Source organism: Thermobia domestica, chromosome 5, assembly GCF_964235325.1.
Source record: "Thermobia domestica chromosome 5, izTheDome1.hap1.1, whole genome shotgun sequence".
Classification (NCBI taxonomy): domain Eukaryota; kingdom Metazoa; phylum Arthropoda; class Insecta; order Zygentoma; family Lepismatidae; genus Thermobia; species Thermobia domestica.
In genome coordinates, this window is record NC_137458.1 from 295,488,889 (window position 1) to 295,509,456 (window position 20,568).

A 20,568-nucleotide genomic window follows, 5' to 3' on the forward strand; every position below is an offset into this window, starting at 1 on the left:
TGGTACATATAGGGGAAGATGGGGTAATGAGAGACAAAAGTAATTTAAAATGTTAACAATTCTCAAGTCACATTTCTGATTCTTTGTGTATATGTACTTTGTTACTCGGCAACACAATAGAAAATTATTTTATTTCTTCCCAATGTACAGGAAGATTGCAAAAAAATATTTTTTTTAAAATTAGTTGTTGTCTCTTATTACCCCGTATGGGGTAATAAGAGACGCTACCCAGATTTCTTTCATGCTGTGCCTTGTTATTAAACTGGGGTTACAAGGGCTATGCCTAAGATGTAATATATTGCCCTACCTTTTTACATGTTTTTATTCTGGCTACTTTTCTGTTAATTGCCATGTGAAAATTAAGGTTAGTAAAATTCGTACTTGAAAGTTGAATGCTTTTAATTACAAACTATACCAATTACAGCCTTTCATAATTTATGGAGTTTTTCACTCATTCTGAACATTTTGGAATGACAAAATTACACATTGTAGTCATATAAACCTTTCTTAGTAAAAAGGTGGGGTCTACATCGTAAAACAACTCTATGATACAGTGACTTCTTACACAGTAGGCTATACAAAATTAAATAGGCTATACCAAAATGAAAAATAGTCTGCGTGAATACTTTTAACAATGAACGGATCATTTCCTAATAAAATTACAGGACTATAAAAGGTAAACACTTTATTCACTTCCTGAATATTATCATGAAGAGGCCAGTGGAATTTTAATCTTTAATTAGTAAACCTGGAAAAACTAAACGACTATCTCTTATTACTCCAACCAAAAAAAAAAAAGTAATTAGAGAGACGCGTTTTCTGGCAAGCTCATTTACCTGAGAAAAGCTGGGACAATTTCACCTTGAAGTATCACTAATGCAGTACAAATTTCTACAACAATTTTTTTTAGAAACATTTATAACTAAGTTGTAAAAAAATTCTTCACGAAAAAGACTGACTTTACGTAACTAAAGTGTTTGATAGACACTTTTTGAAAGGCAGAAAGTAAAGTAAAGAAGTTGCCAAAAATAAATGATTTTTTAAAGGCTTGTACGTAGAAAATACAGTAAGCTATGTTTTTTTTTTTTTTCTCGCTTTTTGTGATGATAAACCAAACTACCAGCCTTTCGTCTCTTATTACCCCATCTTCCCCTATAAAGTTTGTTTTATCAAATTTCCGCAAGGGAGTATGAAACTGGATTTATGCTTACGTGTTATATTACGTATATTTTTGTGTGTGCATCGTAAATATATTGCAAAAAAATATCATAATAACCAGATATACCTTGTAATTTGTTTCTTGCAACTTTCACACGTTGTATATTCCTTCTTCTCAACTGAATCCCGGAGAGCTGTGACAATACCTGTATCTATAAAAAGCATGCAAAAACAAAGGGAAATATGAAACAACAAACACAGAATAAAAAAAAAGAAAACTTGCACATGCACTCATACAATTAGTTCTGTTCACACGAAACTTCAACAGTGTACACTACAAATCAAGAAAACAAAAATAATAAATCAACAATCAAGCATATTAGCACATTAGTATTCAGCATCGATAAGATACACTTGTAGAAATAAAAAACATTTACAATACAAATCGAATTAATTCTAAAATCTACTTGGATTGACGGCTGGTTCTTATTAGTTGTAGGATAAAGTTAAGAACTAGTACAAAGGATATCAGATTATACTAGGGGGAAAAATAGCTCTACTATACTGTCTCTCTCTCTCGAAATACTCTTACGGACAAATTAATCAGAGCGTATTAATGAAAGAAAAAGCTTTCCAGTAATTAAAAATTATTATTAATCTAGTTGTAACCGAGTCATAAGGTCGCACAGGTTATAGATTAAGTTACATACTATGGAAAGTGAGGATTTTTTTTTCTAAGTACTACTTTAGAAAATATTGGGAGGTTCATTTCAAGGCTGTACACTACAGACATACCATCATCAAAACTGTCAGTGGTGGTTCTTGCGGGAAGTCGGTAAAATTTAAAATACTATTACTAACACTAAGGGAAGAATTGTCGCACACAAGAATTAAAACTAGGTAATTTTTCTTCCCTTAGTTCGTAGCGATAATACTATTTATTTTTATATTATTATTATTATTATTATTATTATTATTATTATTATTATTATTATTATTATTATTATTATTATTTTACCAAAGTAGTTTCCCTTAAGAGCCTGACATACTGAAAATAATACAAACTTTACATTTTTTTCTTTTACTTGTTTATTCATAAGAGAAAGAAGATAATGAATTGGAACTTACTACGATCATAGATAATGTTATTCTACAATAGAAAATATGAACCTGAAGAATTTTTAATTACCATCCATAGGAATTACAGTGTTGCCAGAATAACACTTCCCCAAAAATCTAAGTTAAGGCAGCGACTATAGGAACGAACTCAACTGCATTTGATTACATATCATGTTGTTTTGGTATCCTGTGAACCACATTTTAAATAACATTATTATTTAATTTTAATAAGTGTATGTAAAACTATTTTGTTTATTACAAACTAAATACAACTATTATTTAAAAAGCAGTTCACGGGATTGCAAGACAATATTATACGTAATTAAATGCAGTTGAGTTCATTTCTCTAGTCACTATCTAACTTAGATTTTTCGGGGAAATGTTATTCTGACAACACTGTAATTTCTATGGATGGCAACACTGAAAATTCTTCAGGTTCACATTTTCTGTTGTAAAATAACATTATCTATGATTGTGGTAAGTTGCATTTCATTATCTCCTTTCACTTTTGAAAAACAAGCAAAAGAAAAATGGTAAATTTGGTATTATTTTTAGTATGTCAGGCTCTTAAGAACCGCCACTGGAAACTGTTATTCATTGATTTCCATCAAGAAGTTATTACTGTTATTCCGGAATCCTTACTTAAACTGGGATTTTAAGATCTCCAGCACTCGGGTTTTTTATAACATGAATTCCTATCATTTTATATACCTATATATAAATTTAAACCATACATATAAAAATATTTAAATAAAACAACTACATTTGTAGTTAGAAAGGAACATAAAATAACCATAAAAAAAAGCCGTTTTTGCCTAAATTAAATGTTTCTTTCATCAAAAGTTTCTTCTTCACGTAAATCGTTATAGGGGGGGGGGGGAGTTTGAAGATGGAACATCTAGTGTACTGCCTCAACTACTTGGATATAACGTCGCGTTTTTACTATTTTATATATATAGTATCGTTTATCAAACTATAATATTAGCTCTTGTTGCGAGCAAAGCATATCTCCCTTCTTCCCGTCCTTTCAATTAATAACTTGCGAATAAATAGACCAAATTAGTATAATTTTCGGCAACTTATATGCTAAAGAAAACTATGTTGAAATGGGTCCAATCGCCCAAATTTATTAGAAAAATGAAAATGGTTAATTCTTATTTACTGACACCTCATACGGACATCACTGGATCAATCCATGCTAAGTGATGGAGAAAAAAAAAGAAAATTGCCGCTCGACCTTTTGAATGGCGATGCGGTGGCTGCCGCCATTTTGCGTTTTCTCGATGTTAAGCGTTAACGTTGTTTTAAGTATCTCAGTATGTATTTGCCCTACCAAACTGAAAATTGCTGGACGTTTCCAAATTGTGCAGAGCTAAAACTTTGTTCTCGTAACATTTTTGCTTAAAACCACTTGAAAGGGGTGAAATCTGTGCCTACAGTAGCAACATTTTTGGACATTGAAGACATGTTTGGAAAGAGGAAGAAATTGACGTAGTGGTCTGAATTTGTGTGTGCATGTAGCCCGGGGTCATAAGTTTATACTAAAAAATTTGCAGACCTGTAGCTGCTCCCAAAGAGCTGAAAAAATTATAAAGTTGGGGAATTAGCCCGTTTGGCATATTTCACTGTCCAATATCTCCAATGGGCCTGGATAATAATAAAAAAAAAAATAAAATAAAATAAAATTTTGGGAATAGTTACTCCTTTAGTATACCATTCACAACAAATCGCGTTTTGTGTTTTTGAGCAAAAGAGGGTCAAAGTATTAAGGAATGATGTCATACTATACGAGGTGTTTTGTTCACAAATTCAACTGGAAATTCGTTGTTTTGACGCAAAATAAAGTAAGATGAATGGTTAGTCCAGTTAAGGTTTTCAAGCTCGTTTCTTTCCTCTAGTTGTGACTCACTGTTTTATCACATCCACAGCAGCACTAGTGAGGAATGCCGCTATCAACAGAAGGCGAGAAAAGTCAAAATGTACACTTGACAAAAAGTCCCTAAGTACTCATTGCTCTTGCTGCTTGCTATATCAAGGATATTCAATCATGTTTACTCTTGTTTTAATTGTCAACTCATGCAGGAGACTGTTGTCCTTTCGTTTGATCTACATTCCCCAGTCAGTGTTTACAGCAAGTAAGCTTTCACTGCGGGGGAAAAAATGCACGACTGTGCATGAGTGTCTCCTCTACATCTACACTGAAGAAACTCTTCCGCGCTCCATTGGTTTACATAGGAAAAAAAATAAGGTTCAATACTTTTTGAACACACATCGCATGTCCAATTACTATTTACTTAGTGTTAGTGATTCTATCCGCCATGTGTAATTTTTTTCCATTCCACATTTTCCAATATCCATTATAATAATTGGTTATTTATTTTTAGTTTTAGTTATCGTTAGTCGTTGATATTACATAATTACAGAAGTCTTCATGGCCCTGTTTTTGTTCGTGAAACGTGTTCCTTAGTCTTCTAGAACCTTCTTTCTTGGTTGTAGGCTTTCCTTGAAGTTAAATACGATTATGTATGATAATTGGTATTACATTAAGTTTGATTACTGATACGATTAGTTATTATGAGATTGGATTATCAAATTATCAAAAAACACCCGCTATAGTTACACGACTCTTTACACCATCTTGTAGCCTCGAACCCCCCTCCATAAACAGTCAAACATACAACATTGTCATTGGCTAGTAACCTTGTCGAGTGCTATTTCCAACAATAGTTATCCTATCAGAACAACAAACATTACGTCTAAAATTCTATTTCATTTCCCGACATCTTACTCAAATTTTATATTAACATCAACATTATAAAAACCAAACACACAAGAATGGAACTAGGTAATACATTCATTTGGAATCTCATTGGAATTACATAAAATATCAAAACACGACGTTATTTCCGAATATTAACATTACTGGTAATGAATATAAACAAACAGCGTGAGAGTTGCAAAGAACATTGCGAAGTTTTATTTATTGGATACTACTAAATACACACCACAGACTACAAAGCGTTGTGTTGCAACACCGAAGGCATAGACTGCGTGCAGACGTTATCTCACCTGATTTGAGAGCTGCAGTTCCCACAAACTGGGACCCGACCACCAGGACCAACTTGAGGGTTCAGGACACCTCTGCCACGGCGAGGGGCAACTACACCACCATAACTGGCCCCTTTAGGACCACTACCTCCGGACGGCCCTGTAGGAGCCACAGATGGCACTGATGCAGTGGGTGCAGGTGCAGGGGCTGGGGCTGGAGCAGGAGCAGGTGCAGGTGCTGGAGCGGGTGCAGAAACGGGAGCAGGTGCAGGTGCTGGAGCGGGTGCAGGAGCAGGGGCAGATACGGGGGCGGGGGCAGGGGCAGGAGGTGCAGGAGGTACAGGAGCAGATACGGGGGCAGGTGGAGCAGGGGCGGGTGCAGATGCAAGACTTGGTGCAGGTGTAGGAGTAAAACTTGGTATAGGCGCAGAAGAGAATGTAGAAAGACTAGTAGGTGCAGGAGAAAATTGTGATGAAGAATAAGGAGAAAACGATAATGGGGAAGCCTGAGCTGGCGACGATGAGGCATTAGGAGCAACATAAAGAGGGGTAGCAGTGGGGCCTGTTAAGTCCTCATCCTCGGGTTTGGGAGGAGGCCAAACAAAACGTGAGCCTGTTAGTGGTTTACGAAAGACATGCAGTCAATAATAAACGAGCAAGTAAAAAATTACGACAGAAAAGAAAGAGGGTTAGAGAGATATTTTGATCATGAATAATGAAAAAAAAAAATAAAAATTTAATTGGAATACAAAGGGGAACGCAAAAAGGAGAGAAAGAAAAAGAATTACAGATTAGAAAAAAAGCGGAATGGAGCTATTTTAAAAATAATAAAGCAGTAAAAGTAGCCATATGATATGATATGCGCCTTTACTATTAATAAATATTTAGAATCTCTCTCTACGCTATTAATACGTTCTTGTCATGAGCGTAACACTTAATATTACAAATTGCCTTGAAGATTATAAGCTTTTAAACATCTTAAGCAAGTGCAAAACAAAAAATATACGTTTGGAGACAGAAAAAGCTCTAGAGAATGATATTCTGAGTATATAATAATTAGTTTAACATGCACTCGAACAGGAACAACGGGATAATAAGAATGGATAGAGAGGAATCAGAAGTTTACAAATACATAAAGCAAACAAATCAGAAACTAACTAACCTGCTTGAACAGATCCTAATAATAAACACTCACGCTTATAAATGTTAGCAGGAGTATCCAATATAATCGTTTGCCTGTCTAACACTAATAAACGTCGTTATCTGCGCTATCGCTTGCCTGTCTAATGCTTATAAATGTCGTTACCTGCGCTATCACTTGCTTGTTTAACGCTAATAAATGTCGTTACTTGCGCTATTGCTTGCCTGTCTAACGCTAATAAATGTCGTTACTTGCACTATTGCTTGCCTGTCTAACGCTGATGTATGTTGCCATCTGCGCTGTCGATTGTTAAACTGTTTCAATTTACCGATTTAAAACTGTTGTGACGATTCAAATTTTAAATTTTAAAACTTAAAAATATATTTTGAGCACAACTATTTGTGTAAATGTATGTTCAGCCACCAAATAGCCTATCTGCGTGTATTTGATACAGATATGGTTCAGTTCCTACAACTATACTCATTAGATAAATAAAATATAAAATGTATGCTTTGGGCTCTCCTCATCTATTTTTGATTGTAGCTCTTTGATGATGCAGCAGGCCGAAGGCTTGGGTGGAACAACGACTATATTTTGACGACTGAACATACATCTAATAATCAAAACATTGGCTTTTGTTAAATCTCTAAATACTCTACTGTATGTCAAATAACATGAAAAGAAGTTTAAAATAAAGATAACAAAATACGGATATCTTTTTATCGGAACGATTGATATTATGAAATTTCGGTATACTATCAGATATAATATAGTTCGCCTTCCCGCCGATGATAGTCCAAATTATCTATGTTAAGCTGACATACTTTCTTATTTGATCAGAACAATTTTTATACTAATAGTATAAGTACCACAGCAAGAACTCTGAAAATCCTGTAAAATCCTCAGTCTTTGTGTAACTAGTCAGTAAAAGGATCATTAGCTTAAGTGTCATCGGATGTTCTATGATACATATATATATATATATATAATCCTTATCCTTTGTCTTAAATTGGCATTACGTGATGGCCTAACAGGACTAATTTTACGGTAAGAAGTTCGATTAAGTCCTCCGATGGATCTAATTGTCTGAGAACTTCCGTCAAGCATTGAAGTTGGTTGGTTTTTGATACTTTTGAGTTAATATATAGGAGTTTTTTTTAGATCTTAAAAAGATCTTGAGGCGGTCAACGCATGTACTGCACTCGTCACCACTTCCAGTATTAAGTTTCCATTAACCACTACGAAATCAGACTAAGCATTTCGTTTTTATACATCAGTTCGTTTGCTATTGTATTTTTAGACTTCTGATAAGAGAACATTGGTGAAAATTGGGTAAAGAAATTGCTTACAAATAAAATACATTTCACTCCTATGAACTACAGATACCAGCAACATGAATAAAAGCTGCAGTAAACTCAGATGTCCTACAGGAAATTTTTTATTTGAATAAATGTCTAGGAACAACAATCTAGATGAATGTATCATATAAACTAATCATTTGTTAAAATCTTTTTAAATAAAAAAGAAAAACAAAGTAACATAAAAAATGTTTCGTTTTGTACTACAATCTTTTGCATTTCATGTCCAGACGCAAAAGTAAATACTAGAAAAAGTATATATCTGCTATTTAAAAAAAAATCATTCTTTTTTTTTCTTCTGGAAATTTGCTACAAGAAATTGTTTAACTTAAAAACAACTTCTATACTTACATTTATCTCTTAAGAAGGAAAGCATATTTTTAAAAAAATAGAAAAAAAAGAAAACTATACTCTAAATTCCAAAATAGAAATAGAAATCTAACATCAAACTGTTAAGGAAACTGCACTCACACACACGCACATAAACATAAATCACTACTCGAAACAGATCAGCAATGACTTAAGTGTACTTCTGATTAAAATATTTCAAACAAAATTACAATCTTTTTCTTCAAAGTTATCAACAGTTTTTTTTTATTATTATTATTGTTGAATACAGGCTCCGACTTCGATTATCAATCGATTGGTTTCTACGAGGGATTGTATTATTATTTTCGTTTAGATGAAAGATTTTTTTTACCTAAATAGTCATATTTTATTTCATTTTACTTTCTCCTATGCTGTTACTTGAATTTTTAATTTTGTAGAAATACTGTACTTACTTTGAAAATAAACTGAATTTATAAATCTTTACAACACCATTTGTGCAATTGCAGATGTGTCATTCAAATAATAACTGTTCTATGATAAGTATAGCAACATTATTACTATATGATTATTATATTATGTATTTGTACACTATTGCGCTATTTATTCCAATTATACTAGTACCAGTGACTACCCTTGTGTACTACCATGGGGTCCTTTTGGGACCCAAAAAATATTTAATGTAGTATATCTCTCTTAAATGAAGATATCTAAAAGCGCGTTCTTGTATTTTCTTCTCTGTGTATGTTTAATATTTTGAACAGAAAATATCGTTTCCTGCTGTTTTGCTTTTGTTAAAAAAAAAAAAAAAAAAATGTATCACTATGGTCGTAAAAGGACCCCAAGATAAGCAATACCCATGTAAGCAATCAATTATTTCTCTTTTTTGTTTCTTCTTACCAAACAAGCAAAATTAGTAGTTTACATAATGTTCCATAGCTTGGGGGAAACTAATAATATACTGTTCCCGAAAATTACTTCTTCATTGACACAATAAAGTGAGTTGTGTGTGTAGCAAAAAGAAAGTTTTCTTACAGTACGGTGCATTGTTTGTGACCTTGTCTCTTTCTTCCTAAGGTAACTATTTGAAACAATAGATACCTTGAAACCTGCTTACATTTTTGAACAGCTTGTGAATAACGAAGTCTCTAGTTTCAAAAGCTGTTACTTCAAGCAACAATCCCAAGAAGATGACACGACTTAACTATTCTGGGTTGTAGTTGCGCCTGTTATCTGATGATGAGGTCATCAAGTATTACTTTTCTATTTTGGATGATGATGATGTCAGTATTGTTAAAGATGACAGTCTGAGTTACAGTGGAATGCAATAAAGTATTGTTTTAAAATTTCTCTGTATAACATTTCTGTACGAAACACCAATAATTACTTATTTTTAATTGGGGTCTCTAAGGTACCCCACGGTATGTCCTACGCTATAGTACTCACGGTATGTCCTATTTTTCTGTGTAATACACAAGGGTTAAATCAGTGTAACACAAAAGTTCAATTTCTCACAGGAAACTACATAATGTTACTAAAACTAATTAGTAAAGAGGACAATATCAATTGTGCAATATATTAATCCTTGTTCTTTTACGAAATCAAACTTTGCCAAGAATTTGAACTAACACTGGCTTTTTTTCACCCAAGATAGAAAATTGTAAAATTGATCGTAACAAAATTGGCAAAATACGAATAAAATACTATATTTAATTTATTACAGAACAATTATGTCATTCATATCAACGAAATATATCTTGGAAAAAACAAAATATAAATAAAGTTGTTTTTTCTCGTTTGTTTGGTATTTTAAACTTAACTTTGAGGAAAAAATTGTGGATAATAAAAAATTTAAACATTTTTCAATTATTGTGTAATACATTATACAAATTCTAGAATGTGACCGTTTTCACGCACTTATCTTTAAATGTTGATTTCCTAGAACGTTTATATCTTTTAAAAATTCTACAAAGAACTGTTTCGAGTTAAAACTTCTTTAAAAATCATGTTAATTTAAGTTGCATAAATGAAAGTCCAATCAGAGCTGATCTGCTTCGGACATGCTTCATTTCAAAACCTAGAAGAATTAATTATTTTCGAAGAATTCGACACTCTATTTCTTTGAAAAAGTAACGTGTTGTAAAGGAAAAAAGAAACAAAATTTCAGTCTTCAGCAATATGTAAATATGTAGATGATTGATTCTACATGCGTAAGCTAATTAAAGAAATTTGACAATACATTACACGCACACACATACATTTATGTTATATTAATTAACAACTACTTTCATTCGTAAGAAAACTATTCAAAAATGTATGCGAAATTAACTATTAAAAAGCTATTTTTTTAAAGAAAAGAAGAACTAAAATGCATGCAAATGAAAAAGGAATAGGAACAGAACCAATATCAAATAAAAAATAAAGAAAAAAATCAACTAGACACAATGCTTTGCTCTGTGCTAACCACAAACAAAAAAAAAAAAAAAAAAAAAACTGTTTCTTCGGATATTTTAAAACGTGATATGTTTGTGTGATGGCGCCATCTGTGTTTACTGCAATAAGTTATGCATAAACACGTTTTTAAATGAATTACTTTTGAGAGCTACTTTTAGTTCTGACAAATGGTAAAAGGTCTTGGTTTGGGATTAAATGATTTGTATGCTGAAAGGAGAACAAAGAAAAAGAGAAAAAAAAAATTGATGTTGTAACATTACCTCAAAAGTAATAAATAAATTTATATATAAAAAACAAAAATTACATTCACGTAGTCCTTAAATTTTATAAACATACAAATTCAAATTTTAAAAACATGTGTGTTTCTTATTTTCAGAAGCAGAAATCGATATCAGTAATTAAAATTTATACTTCATGCAAAAACTTCAATTCAATACTGCCAGAACATGAGTTAATTCCAGAATTTTATCCAAATATAACAATTAACGTTTAAATTATTTAAAAATTTAAAATTTGTTTGAAGCCCACACTGAGGTAACATTACAAGCATGTCTCTTCATGTAAGAAAAAAATATATAAATGTATACACACACACACACACACAATAAACATTTATTAGCAAGTATTAACTTGTTTCATGCTTGCAGAAATGACCAATGTTTGAAAACTTTATGCAAAAAAAAAAGAAGCGCTAGTTGTTATAGTAATTTATTTTCTTAGAAAATGATTAACACAAGCTCACACAAATATAACAAGTTTATAGCAGCTCTCAAAAGTTTTATTGTAATTATACTTTCCAAATAAAATACATTTTACAGCCATTAGCAGCAGAGACCAAAGCATGCTTTAGATGATAAAAAAAATCTATAAATTTATAATAAACACAAATAATAAATCCATAAAATAAATAGAGCAAAGTGAGATTTTTTATTGTTTTATGCACAGGTATTAACCAAAAAAGAAAATATATAAACCGAAACTGCAAAACCTTGCCAAGATTTTTATCTTTAAATCTTGTTTACCTTTCTTAGTAGTGGGGGCTGGCTTCTGAGATTGTGGAGTGAACCGACCTAAATAAACGAGTATGTTTTTTTCATATACAGTGCGTTGAATCTTCAAATTTAAATTTCGCTAGAAACATTTTAATAGATAATGGCAATCCTATTGTTTTTAAAAGCTCTACGCAATCAATCAAAAAGCTGATAGTAAATTTAATTGCTTTCAAATCTATTAGTTCTTGCCACACTGACTTTCATCTACTATTAAATTAGCTAGTGACAAAGCTAAAATTTAGATTTTTTTTTTAGTTATCAAATTAAGAGGTCTAATCACTACGAAATTAAGATACCACTAATTTTACAGTAATTATGCGATATGTTCAAATAGATAAAAGTTAATCGAAATGTGGAACAAGAACGCGCTAGACAATATTATTGTGCATGAGGTACCGTTATCACGAGTTACCTAGTAGCTTTCAGTTTGCAGCCATTTAGAAACGTGAAAATAAATGCCGATTTTGTATATAATTGGAAAACGAAAGCAGATTAGTGAGTTGTGATAGTGGTATTTGATGTAAAATAATATTATCTAGCGAGCTTTTGTTCAACTTTTCGATTATCTTTTATCTATTTGAAGATATCACATAATTACTGTAAAATTAGCGGTATTTTAATTTCATCCTGATGAGGTTTCTTAAGAATTTGGCGTACAGTCTAAATCTTTCTTGTTCAATAAACTATGCGTTGAATCATTGCGAGCTAATGCGGAAAATAGAGCATGTTAATCAGAAGTTAAAAAAAAAAAAAAAAAAAAAAAGGTCATCGCAAACGCTACCAGACTTTTTTTTGTTTAATTTATTTAACTCGTTTGTGCTCGACCGAAAATAAAGATAATTTTTACCTTGATATAATTACAATGTTTGTTTTATGTATACAGAGCGAAACGCTAAAGTATGTTCGTACTTCAGCAGGTGTTGTTCTAAGGATAGGCAACAAAAGTCTATATCAATATATGGATGTGCAAATTAGATTATAGATATTGAACGAGGGGTGTATTGATATTGGGAGAGATACATTGAGGTCCAACAGGACAACAGTCTAAAGATACAATAATTTAAAATTATACAATGATCCCCTCTCCACCCTCTACTCCCCTCCCCAACATATACACACACAAATATGGTTGGACCTCTGAGTACAGTAAAAAAACAAGAAATTTATTAAATCAATGAACTTATATAAATAGTTAATTACTATATATATATATATATATATATATATATATATATATATATATATATATATATATATATATATATATATATATATATATATATATATATATATATATATATATATATATATATATATATATATATATATATAGGGCCGGATCCAGGATTTTCTGAGGGGGTGCACCAAATAACTACTAGTACATTTCAATTTAATTGAGTTTTTTAAATGCCTTTAGGCATCTGTAGTGTGAATGAGGAATTGCCCTGGAAATTCTCAGTGTCTGCTCTCGATGAATCCTTTTCCTTCAACCTTTAGAAAATTGACTGAGACTATTGATTTTTTTGCAAAAATCACTGTCAGCTTCTCACTTTAAGTAGTATATATATTTACAACGAAGGAGAGGTGTGTGTGCACGTGCACCTTTGAACCCCTCCCCCCCTAAATCCGACCCTGTATGTATGTGTATGTATAATATATATATTTATTGCTACATGCCCACCATTTCTGTTTTGTGGTTAGTAGTCAAGAAGAGACGAAAAGCCCATGATCGTCATCTGTTTTCTGTATGAGTAAGAATGCAGCGCTCCACCACGAAACAGCGTGTTGTCACAGTGAAAACTTATTACAAAATGTGATACATATTGTGCAGAAGCTGTTCGTAAACTCCATGGAATGTTTGGTTTGCGTAACGCATCGAATAAGTCGACTGTGATCAGTTTGATTGTTGAATTTGAGAAATATTCCACGGAGTTTGCGAATAGTCTTTGCACAACATTAACCACGTTTATAATAAGTTTTCGCTACAATAAGCACGTTGTTCCATCGTGAAGCGCTCCATCCCTACCAGTATAGAAAACAGATGACGATCATGCGCTATTTGGCGCTCCGTGACTACTAACCACAAAAACAACAGATGAAAATCGTGCAACGTTCAGTGCTGCCAACTTACTACAGACCATTTAATACAACTTGTCCTTCCTGACAGTTGCTTTCCTCTGTTCTTTTTCCTTCCTGCACGTCGTGGTCATAATCAGACAATAAAAACTACAACAGCACGTTCAACCAATTATAGTGGCTCATTTTCTCGCTCTGTAATGGGAAACATTCCATGCTTTCCGCACGTTGCCAATTTGAAATATAAGCACGTACACATTATTTTAGTCAAATGTCAACTTGAGTAGTGGACCTGCTACTTATTGAGAGCATTCTTTTTAGTTCTCTTTTGTGTCATTTAATTTTATAAAACTGAGATGTACTTGCGGTGAATAATTTAGTGCTTCAATACCCGACACAAAAACTGGCAACACGGCTTTCAACACCACGTGCTCGCAACGATCTTTCAGAAAGGACAAATAGTATAAATTGCAGTATAGAACACAAATGGCGGGCATTTCAGAAGTTGTGTTCTTTATGGAACACCCTGTTACACTGTATATGTACAATGTAAGATGTTTGCAAATCCATACACCGCTATTATACGTAATATAATGTTATCATCCAAATTTACCTCTGAAAGGTGCGAGGTGGTACAGACGCAATAAAATAAACTGGACGATAGTAAAAACAGGGGAAAGGAATATGTATATCATGGTAGACTTGAGTATGAAATTTTATATATATAGTGACACTTCTGATGCCGTTTAAATCCAAATTTAGCCCTTTATGTCCAAAATGAAATTGTTCTTCCTGTTCGAAGAACGCGTATTCTAGTAGTTAGCAAATAAAATCACGTGATAGGAGAAAAACCTGTGGTATTTTACAACATACTCGAACTTTTTATCACTAAACATGATTTGGTGGTGAAAACTAGCATCGCTGGCAAGAATGTTTTAGTTAGTTTCTTTGAGAAAGATCAAAATGTAAATAAAAAGGAAAATCTCCCCCCCCCCCGCCCGTCTATAATTGGCACCTTGAATATATGCATGATACCACACCATTTCAAACAAATTTAGCCTGAACCAAAAGACACGACTCTCACCACAGGGTACGGAAATAAGATGAACACACCATCAACGAGCCTGAGTGAAACATTGATATGCTGGAAACAGTAAATACCGTTATCAACGTGTAGGCGTAGTTAAGAGGCACTACGACCAATATTTAATGCAGCTTTGCGAAAAACCTGCTCCTCGGAAAAACACGGACAGTCCCACACTGAGCACAATGTTCTTAGAGAAAGTGTTCAAAATGATCACGATCTGCGGAAAGCGTTGGCACGAACATGACGCAATACGGTTGTTTGTACAGGTTTGAAACCACCTGGCATTGTTTGATTGAAGCCTCGAGCGATGCATTTCACCAGATCGTGAACACCCTTGAGAGGCAATGAATAACAGCTTTGAGATGTCTCAAACGTAGAATTCCGTTAGGTTTCCTCCAAGATGAGCGTCCAGCTATGTAATGAGCATATTCTTGAACATATTGCATATCTCCGCTTTACATACGTTTGTTACCTGTCCTTAGAGAGTCCCCTGTTGAAGCTTGGACATGTACCTTTTCGCTCCACCCTGTATATTAATATTTTTTCTATCTTCCGTAAACTTTTTTGAAGTGTTACGAAAAAGATTAAAAACAAAGAAGGTAAAATATGAAAATAAGGTTTAGCGCATTGGCATGTTTGTTCAAGAAGATGTGAGTACTACTACTATTTTTGATTCACTATGAAGTGAAGTGCAGTTTTCCAACGGCTGACTTAATTCCACAATCAATAGAAGAGGAATATCTCTCAACTTTCTAAACAATCATGTTCATAAGTTATAACTAGAGACCGGTTGTACGGCAAAAATACCTATTTCTTAATGCTATATATGATCAAAATTAATGCGCTTAAGTTTGTGGGAGTCTTGCCTATATTATTGCCTAAATGCTCAATACTGGCTATTCTTTTCATTTTCGATTAAAATCGATTAAGAGCAAGTATGGTACTTTATTGCCATAACTACATAAATCTCTTCTTTCGAGAAGTGTTCGACAGTTCAAAGAAATTTTTAGAAAGAACAGAAACTAAGTAATGTCCAGATCAAAGTTAAAGTCTATTCCCATAATGAAAAGTCACTGTAAGAAATGTGAGAGAGGCACAATTCAACCTACAAGAAAAGCTAAAGGCATGAATTTGGTCCCCATGATCTACCCTGATTTAAATGTACCCCAACTATATCCCTGGTAACGAAAGGATTTTTTTTTTTAAGTGTTGTTCCATCAAAGACCTAATTAAAGAGTATAATTAACAACTAGAAAGAAATACCTTGTTACGCGCAATCGCAATTAATAATTCCTTATAGCTAACCAACCACCAGTGTGACAGCTCTTTGCGAAACTAAGCCACTTCAACGCCATCTGTTAGCCTAGCGATGAACACGTGCTCAGAACATTGCGTCGATGTATCTCTAACAGGCATATTACAAGCTTTCTGGACCTAGTGGCCATCACATCTTTTATTTACATGACTCCCCAGTTTGCCTCACGACGCTGGATGGACGCCGAAAATGGGGATTTACCGGCCACCAAGAATCAAAACCAGGGACCATGCGGACATAAGTCCAACGCTCTAACCACTAAACTACAAGGCCTCTAATTCCGTATAACATACTATCAAAATGAATTAAATTAAAATATGTTTAATAATTTATATATTCATTTGACCAATTTCTTTCTTCGGATTGTTGTGTGTAAAGTACTGAAAAACTTTGGACTGTTGTGTGAACATATAAACATATAAATAACTTATTAGATGTACATGGAAATAATTTCTTTATTTTTTTCCTTTAACATATGTTCTTTTCAAACAAGGATTAGATGTTTCTAGACTATTTGTATCCATTCACCATTTTAGTTCAGTTGTTGCATGTCATTTAATGTTTATGTTCATTATTTCAAGTTAAGATTCTAGTGCCTATTTTCTAGGTTCTTATTGCCTAAACACCCGGTCTCTAATTATAACGCATGACTTTCTTCTTTAGTTTCATATGTTATTTTCTTGTTTTCATCCTTCCTTGTCTTTCATCCTTTCTTTATCACTTCGAAAAAGTCTACCACAAGTAATCAAATCTTGAAAGTATAAATTTAACATATCTATTGTAAAGCTTATCAAATATGTTTCGTTACAACAGCCTATGGCATATATTGGGAGTCCTTCCAAGAAATCAACGTATACTATTGAATCAGCTTCTCAAATGACTTTCAAAACAAACTTCGCAATATTTTATAACACTGAAGATTTTTATAAAAAGTATTAAATCGCTGGCTTATGAAAATTTTAAAACCATCGGTAAGCGAGATTTTGGGATTTAAATATTCATAATTAGGTTAAGTTGTGGATCTTAAGTGCCACGGACAACACGATCGAAGATTTTCAAAATTGCAAATCTCAGTGCTTGTGTGTCGGCAATCGGCTCTCGCTGCATTGCCCGGTTCATTGTACCTTACGACGCTGCGCGAATGCCGTCACAATCAGTTACTATTGATGATCATTCGTTTGCACCGTCTTCAGCTTTTCCACATTTCGAACTCTAAGTTACACTTCGGCAGTGCTTACCGTGCGTACTGCTCCGACCACCTGCGCCTCTGCAGACTTCGAACAGTGCCAGTACTAGTACCTCTAGTCTTAGCGTCGCTTCGACTTCGAAGCCCACAGAAAAAAAAAAAAAAAAAAACACGTAAATTATTTAAGCCATTTTTTGCAGCCTTTCTGCATTTTTTGAAGCGAACAATGCAAGATGGAGAAGACTTATTACGGCATACCACACCTGACTCCAACACCGCCGTGGTTCAAGCATTGCAAGCTATTACCCCACAACAATTACAATGATTATCCGAACAATCAGCTAATAATAATCGTAAGTATCCATATGGAGCTACTTTCGATCCAAACTGCCATCAACTATCTCCAGTCTCGTCAGAATGAACCTACACTTGGTCGTCGGGACGATGCATGGATTCGTCACGTTCTAATATCCTATCTTTTATGGATCAACCTACCGAAGCGAGTATCCTTGCAATTGCGAATCTGCATTTTTTTTTTCTTGTATCCTTCCAATTTCGAACAGCGCAAAGCCAAGACTTTCCAAATCGAAACAAGTTAGATACTTCTACAGAAAAGAAACAATACCGTATACATTTCGGCTACTTATGCTGTTACATCCAGGGTGGCGTAGTTGATAAAGCGTCTGCTTACCAACTGAATTCGATCCCAGAGCTCCTCCGTGGCTAAGCGGTTAGCGTACGCGCCTTTGGCGTGGGAGGCCCGGGTTCGATTCCCGGTGGGGCTCATGTGGTTCGGATTCCACGTTAATCAGAAGGTCCACGTCTCATATAGCCTCGCTGCTGAAAGGGACGTAAAACTCAAAATCAACTCAATGAATTCGATCCCCAATAGGAACAGTATTAATTCATCGGTTGTACCCTTATGTAATGCGACTCTCACGTATCTTCCGAGGTACCTGCGCAAACCCCCTGAGTAAAAGTTACCGTATCACCATCTCTGTGTATCGATATCATGAAACTAAACAGACTCGATTCCCACAAGTTTATATAAGTTGGTGGTACTTCGTGAGTTTAATCTCATACATAGAAAATAAAAAAAAATAAAATAAATATAAAAATGCTTTTAATATGAAACCAGATATAATCATCATCATCATAGTATTGTACCATTATTGGCACGTCACTTGCTGCAGCTGAGAAGTTTCCATGCTCCACGGTCTCCCGCTAACCTCTTTGTCATCACGTACAATTTTTCTGTTTTGATGTGGTCCATTAATTGTAGTCTCCTTCGCTCCCTCCCTCTCTTTCCTGCCACCATGCCGCACGTCCCTCATGATACAGTTCTTTCTTAGCCAATGTCCAACCAGTCTCTCTTGCTCTCCTTAATTATATTTACAACTGTTCTTTTCTCCCCCATCATTTCCAACACGCTTTCATTTGTTTTCCGCTCGACCCAGCTAATTCTTTCTATTTTTCTCCACACCCACATTTCAAAAGCTTTCAGTCGTTTTTCATCATTTTTGCATAATGTCCATGTTTCTGTCCCATACAGCACAATACTCTACACGAAACATTTTATAAGTATTTTTCTCAACTCTTTAAACAAGGTCCCACAAAATCTTTTCTTTCTCCATTCCTATCCTTGCTTTTATTTCACGTTCACACTTCATATAATAATTAATACTACCCAGGTATCGAAAAACTAGTCATCTGTTCTATTTTCTCCCCTCCTACTTCTATATTTGACACCGACCCTTTCGTTCCAATCACCGTGGCTTTTATCTTTTTAACATTTATTTTCATCCCATATTCTTTACAGCCTCTTCTCAAGTTTTCTAACATTTTATTGATTTTTTTCTTCAAATTCTTCAACAAGCGCCATATCCTCTGCAGGATTGCTAAAATGAAGATCTAGGTTCAGTACGTCATTCTTCCTAAACCAAGTCGAGAGACAAACCTACAGAGAACTATTACATTGAACCTCGTATTACAGCGTTTATTTGAAGTCATTTTAAACACTATTTCAAAAGTTACGTTGATTTCTTGGATATCATATCTTCAGGTGTGTGTGTGTGTCTATTGAATAACAGAAGAAAACTTGTGTCTAAGTATATAGGGGAGGGGTGACTAAGAGAAAATAATCATTGATTTGAAGTTAGTAATGAAGAGATTTTAAGTTCACACTAATGAGCTTACATGCACTCACGTTGTTTCTAAAAGATTTGAATAATTACTGCCACGTTAAAAACAAAAGAAAAACAAAATATCTTTCAGAAGTAGTTATAATCTAGACCATCGTTGTTTTATATTTTTAAAAACGCACGCACAAACTTATAATGCAGTTAACAACAAGCAAGCAAAACATTTATATACAAGAAACGTCACGTGTGTATTGAACTTCTATATCTATGACAAAGATCTATGAAAGAAATATTAAAATTATGTCACTGCAATACAAAGAACTGACTGAAAAATACTTCGAAAAGTTAATTTGAATATATTTGATCATAGAGGCTAATGATTTAAATAATAAATTTGAAAAACAAAATTTATCAAACAATCAACAATGAAAAAATAATATACAGGATATTTCAAAACAACACCGAGAACGTTTGGGAGGTGACTCTTGACACCAAGATAAGACAAAGTATAGACCAACCTGGGTGCACAAATACTTTCTTTCGGAGTTATAGGCGGTCGAAAACATTTTTAAAAAAATGAACTTTAAAGGTCCATAGCTCCAATACTATGGGACCTACCATAGTCGGATCAAGATTTCACTTAGGAACTAGTATATGCTCTATCAAAATATCTATGTTTTAGAATCCTGCGTACTTCCGCAACAATTTTTATAGAGGTAGTTGAAGAGTACTTCAAATTACATGCCGGGAGCCAAACTCCCTTTCTAAAAAAATTGTTGCGCGAGTACCTTCAGATTCGGAAATATGTATTTTTGGATAGCGCACATATAAGTTCCTCAGTGAAGTCTTGACCCGATACTACGGTAATTCCCATAGTATTGGAGTTACGGACCTTTAAAGTTATTATTTTTTTTTTCTCCTGTTTTCGGCAGCCTATAACTCCGAAAGGAAGCATTTGTGCTCCTAGGTTGGTCTGTACTTTTTGTCTTATCTTGATGTCAGGAATCACCTACCAAATGTTGTTGTTGGTGTTGTTTTCAAACATCTTGTATATATTTCATCGAGATATTAAACCAGAAATAACGATTGTTTTTTTTTTAAAAAAA

The 20,568-nt window shown here is 33.7% G+C and overlaps 1 protein-coding gene across 21 annotated transcripts in view; it reads right to left on the bottom strand.

The window, feature by feature from the left end:
• The window catches only part of Zasp52 (Z band alternatively spliced PDZ-motif protein 52), a 246,443-nt gene that overhangs the window by 13,040 nt on the left and 212,835 nt on the right, over positions 1-20,568 (bottom strand). For 8 of the 21 annotated variants that reach the window (XM_081760307.1, XM_081760305.1, XM_081760300.1 and 5 more), the window contains 2 exons: positions 11,628-11,675; positions 5,347-5,938 (listed from right to left, as the gene is read on the bottom strand). In XM_081760307.1, coding sequence (XP_081616433.1) covers positions 5,347-5,938; positions 11,628-11,675 — 640 coding nt within the window. Of the gene's footprint in view, positions 1-1,285; positions 1,371-5,346; positions 5,939-11,627; positions 11,676-20,568 lie in introns of all 21 variants that reach the window. The other 13 variants (XM_081760317.1, XM_081760315.1, XM_081760312.1 and 10 more) reach the window with 5 other exon arrangements.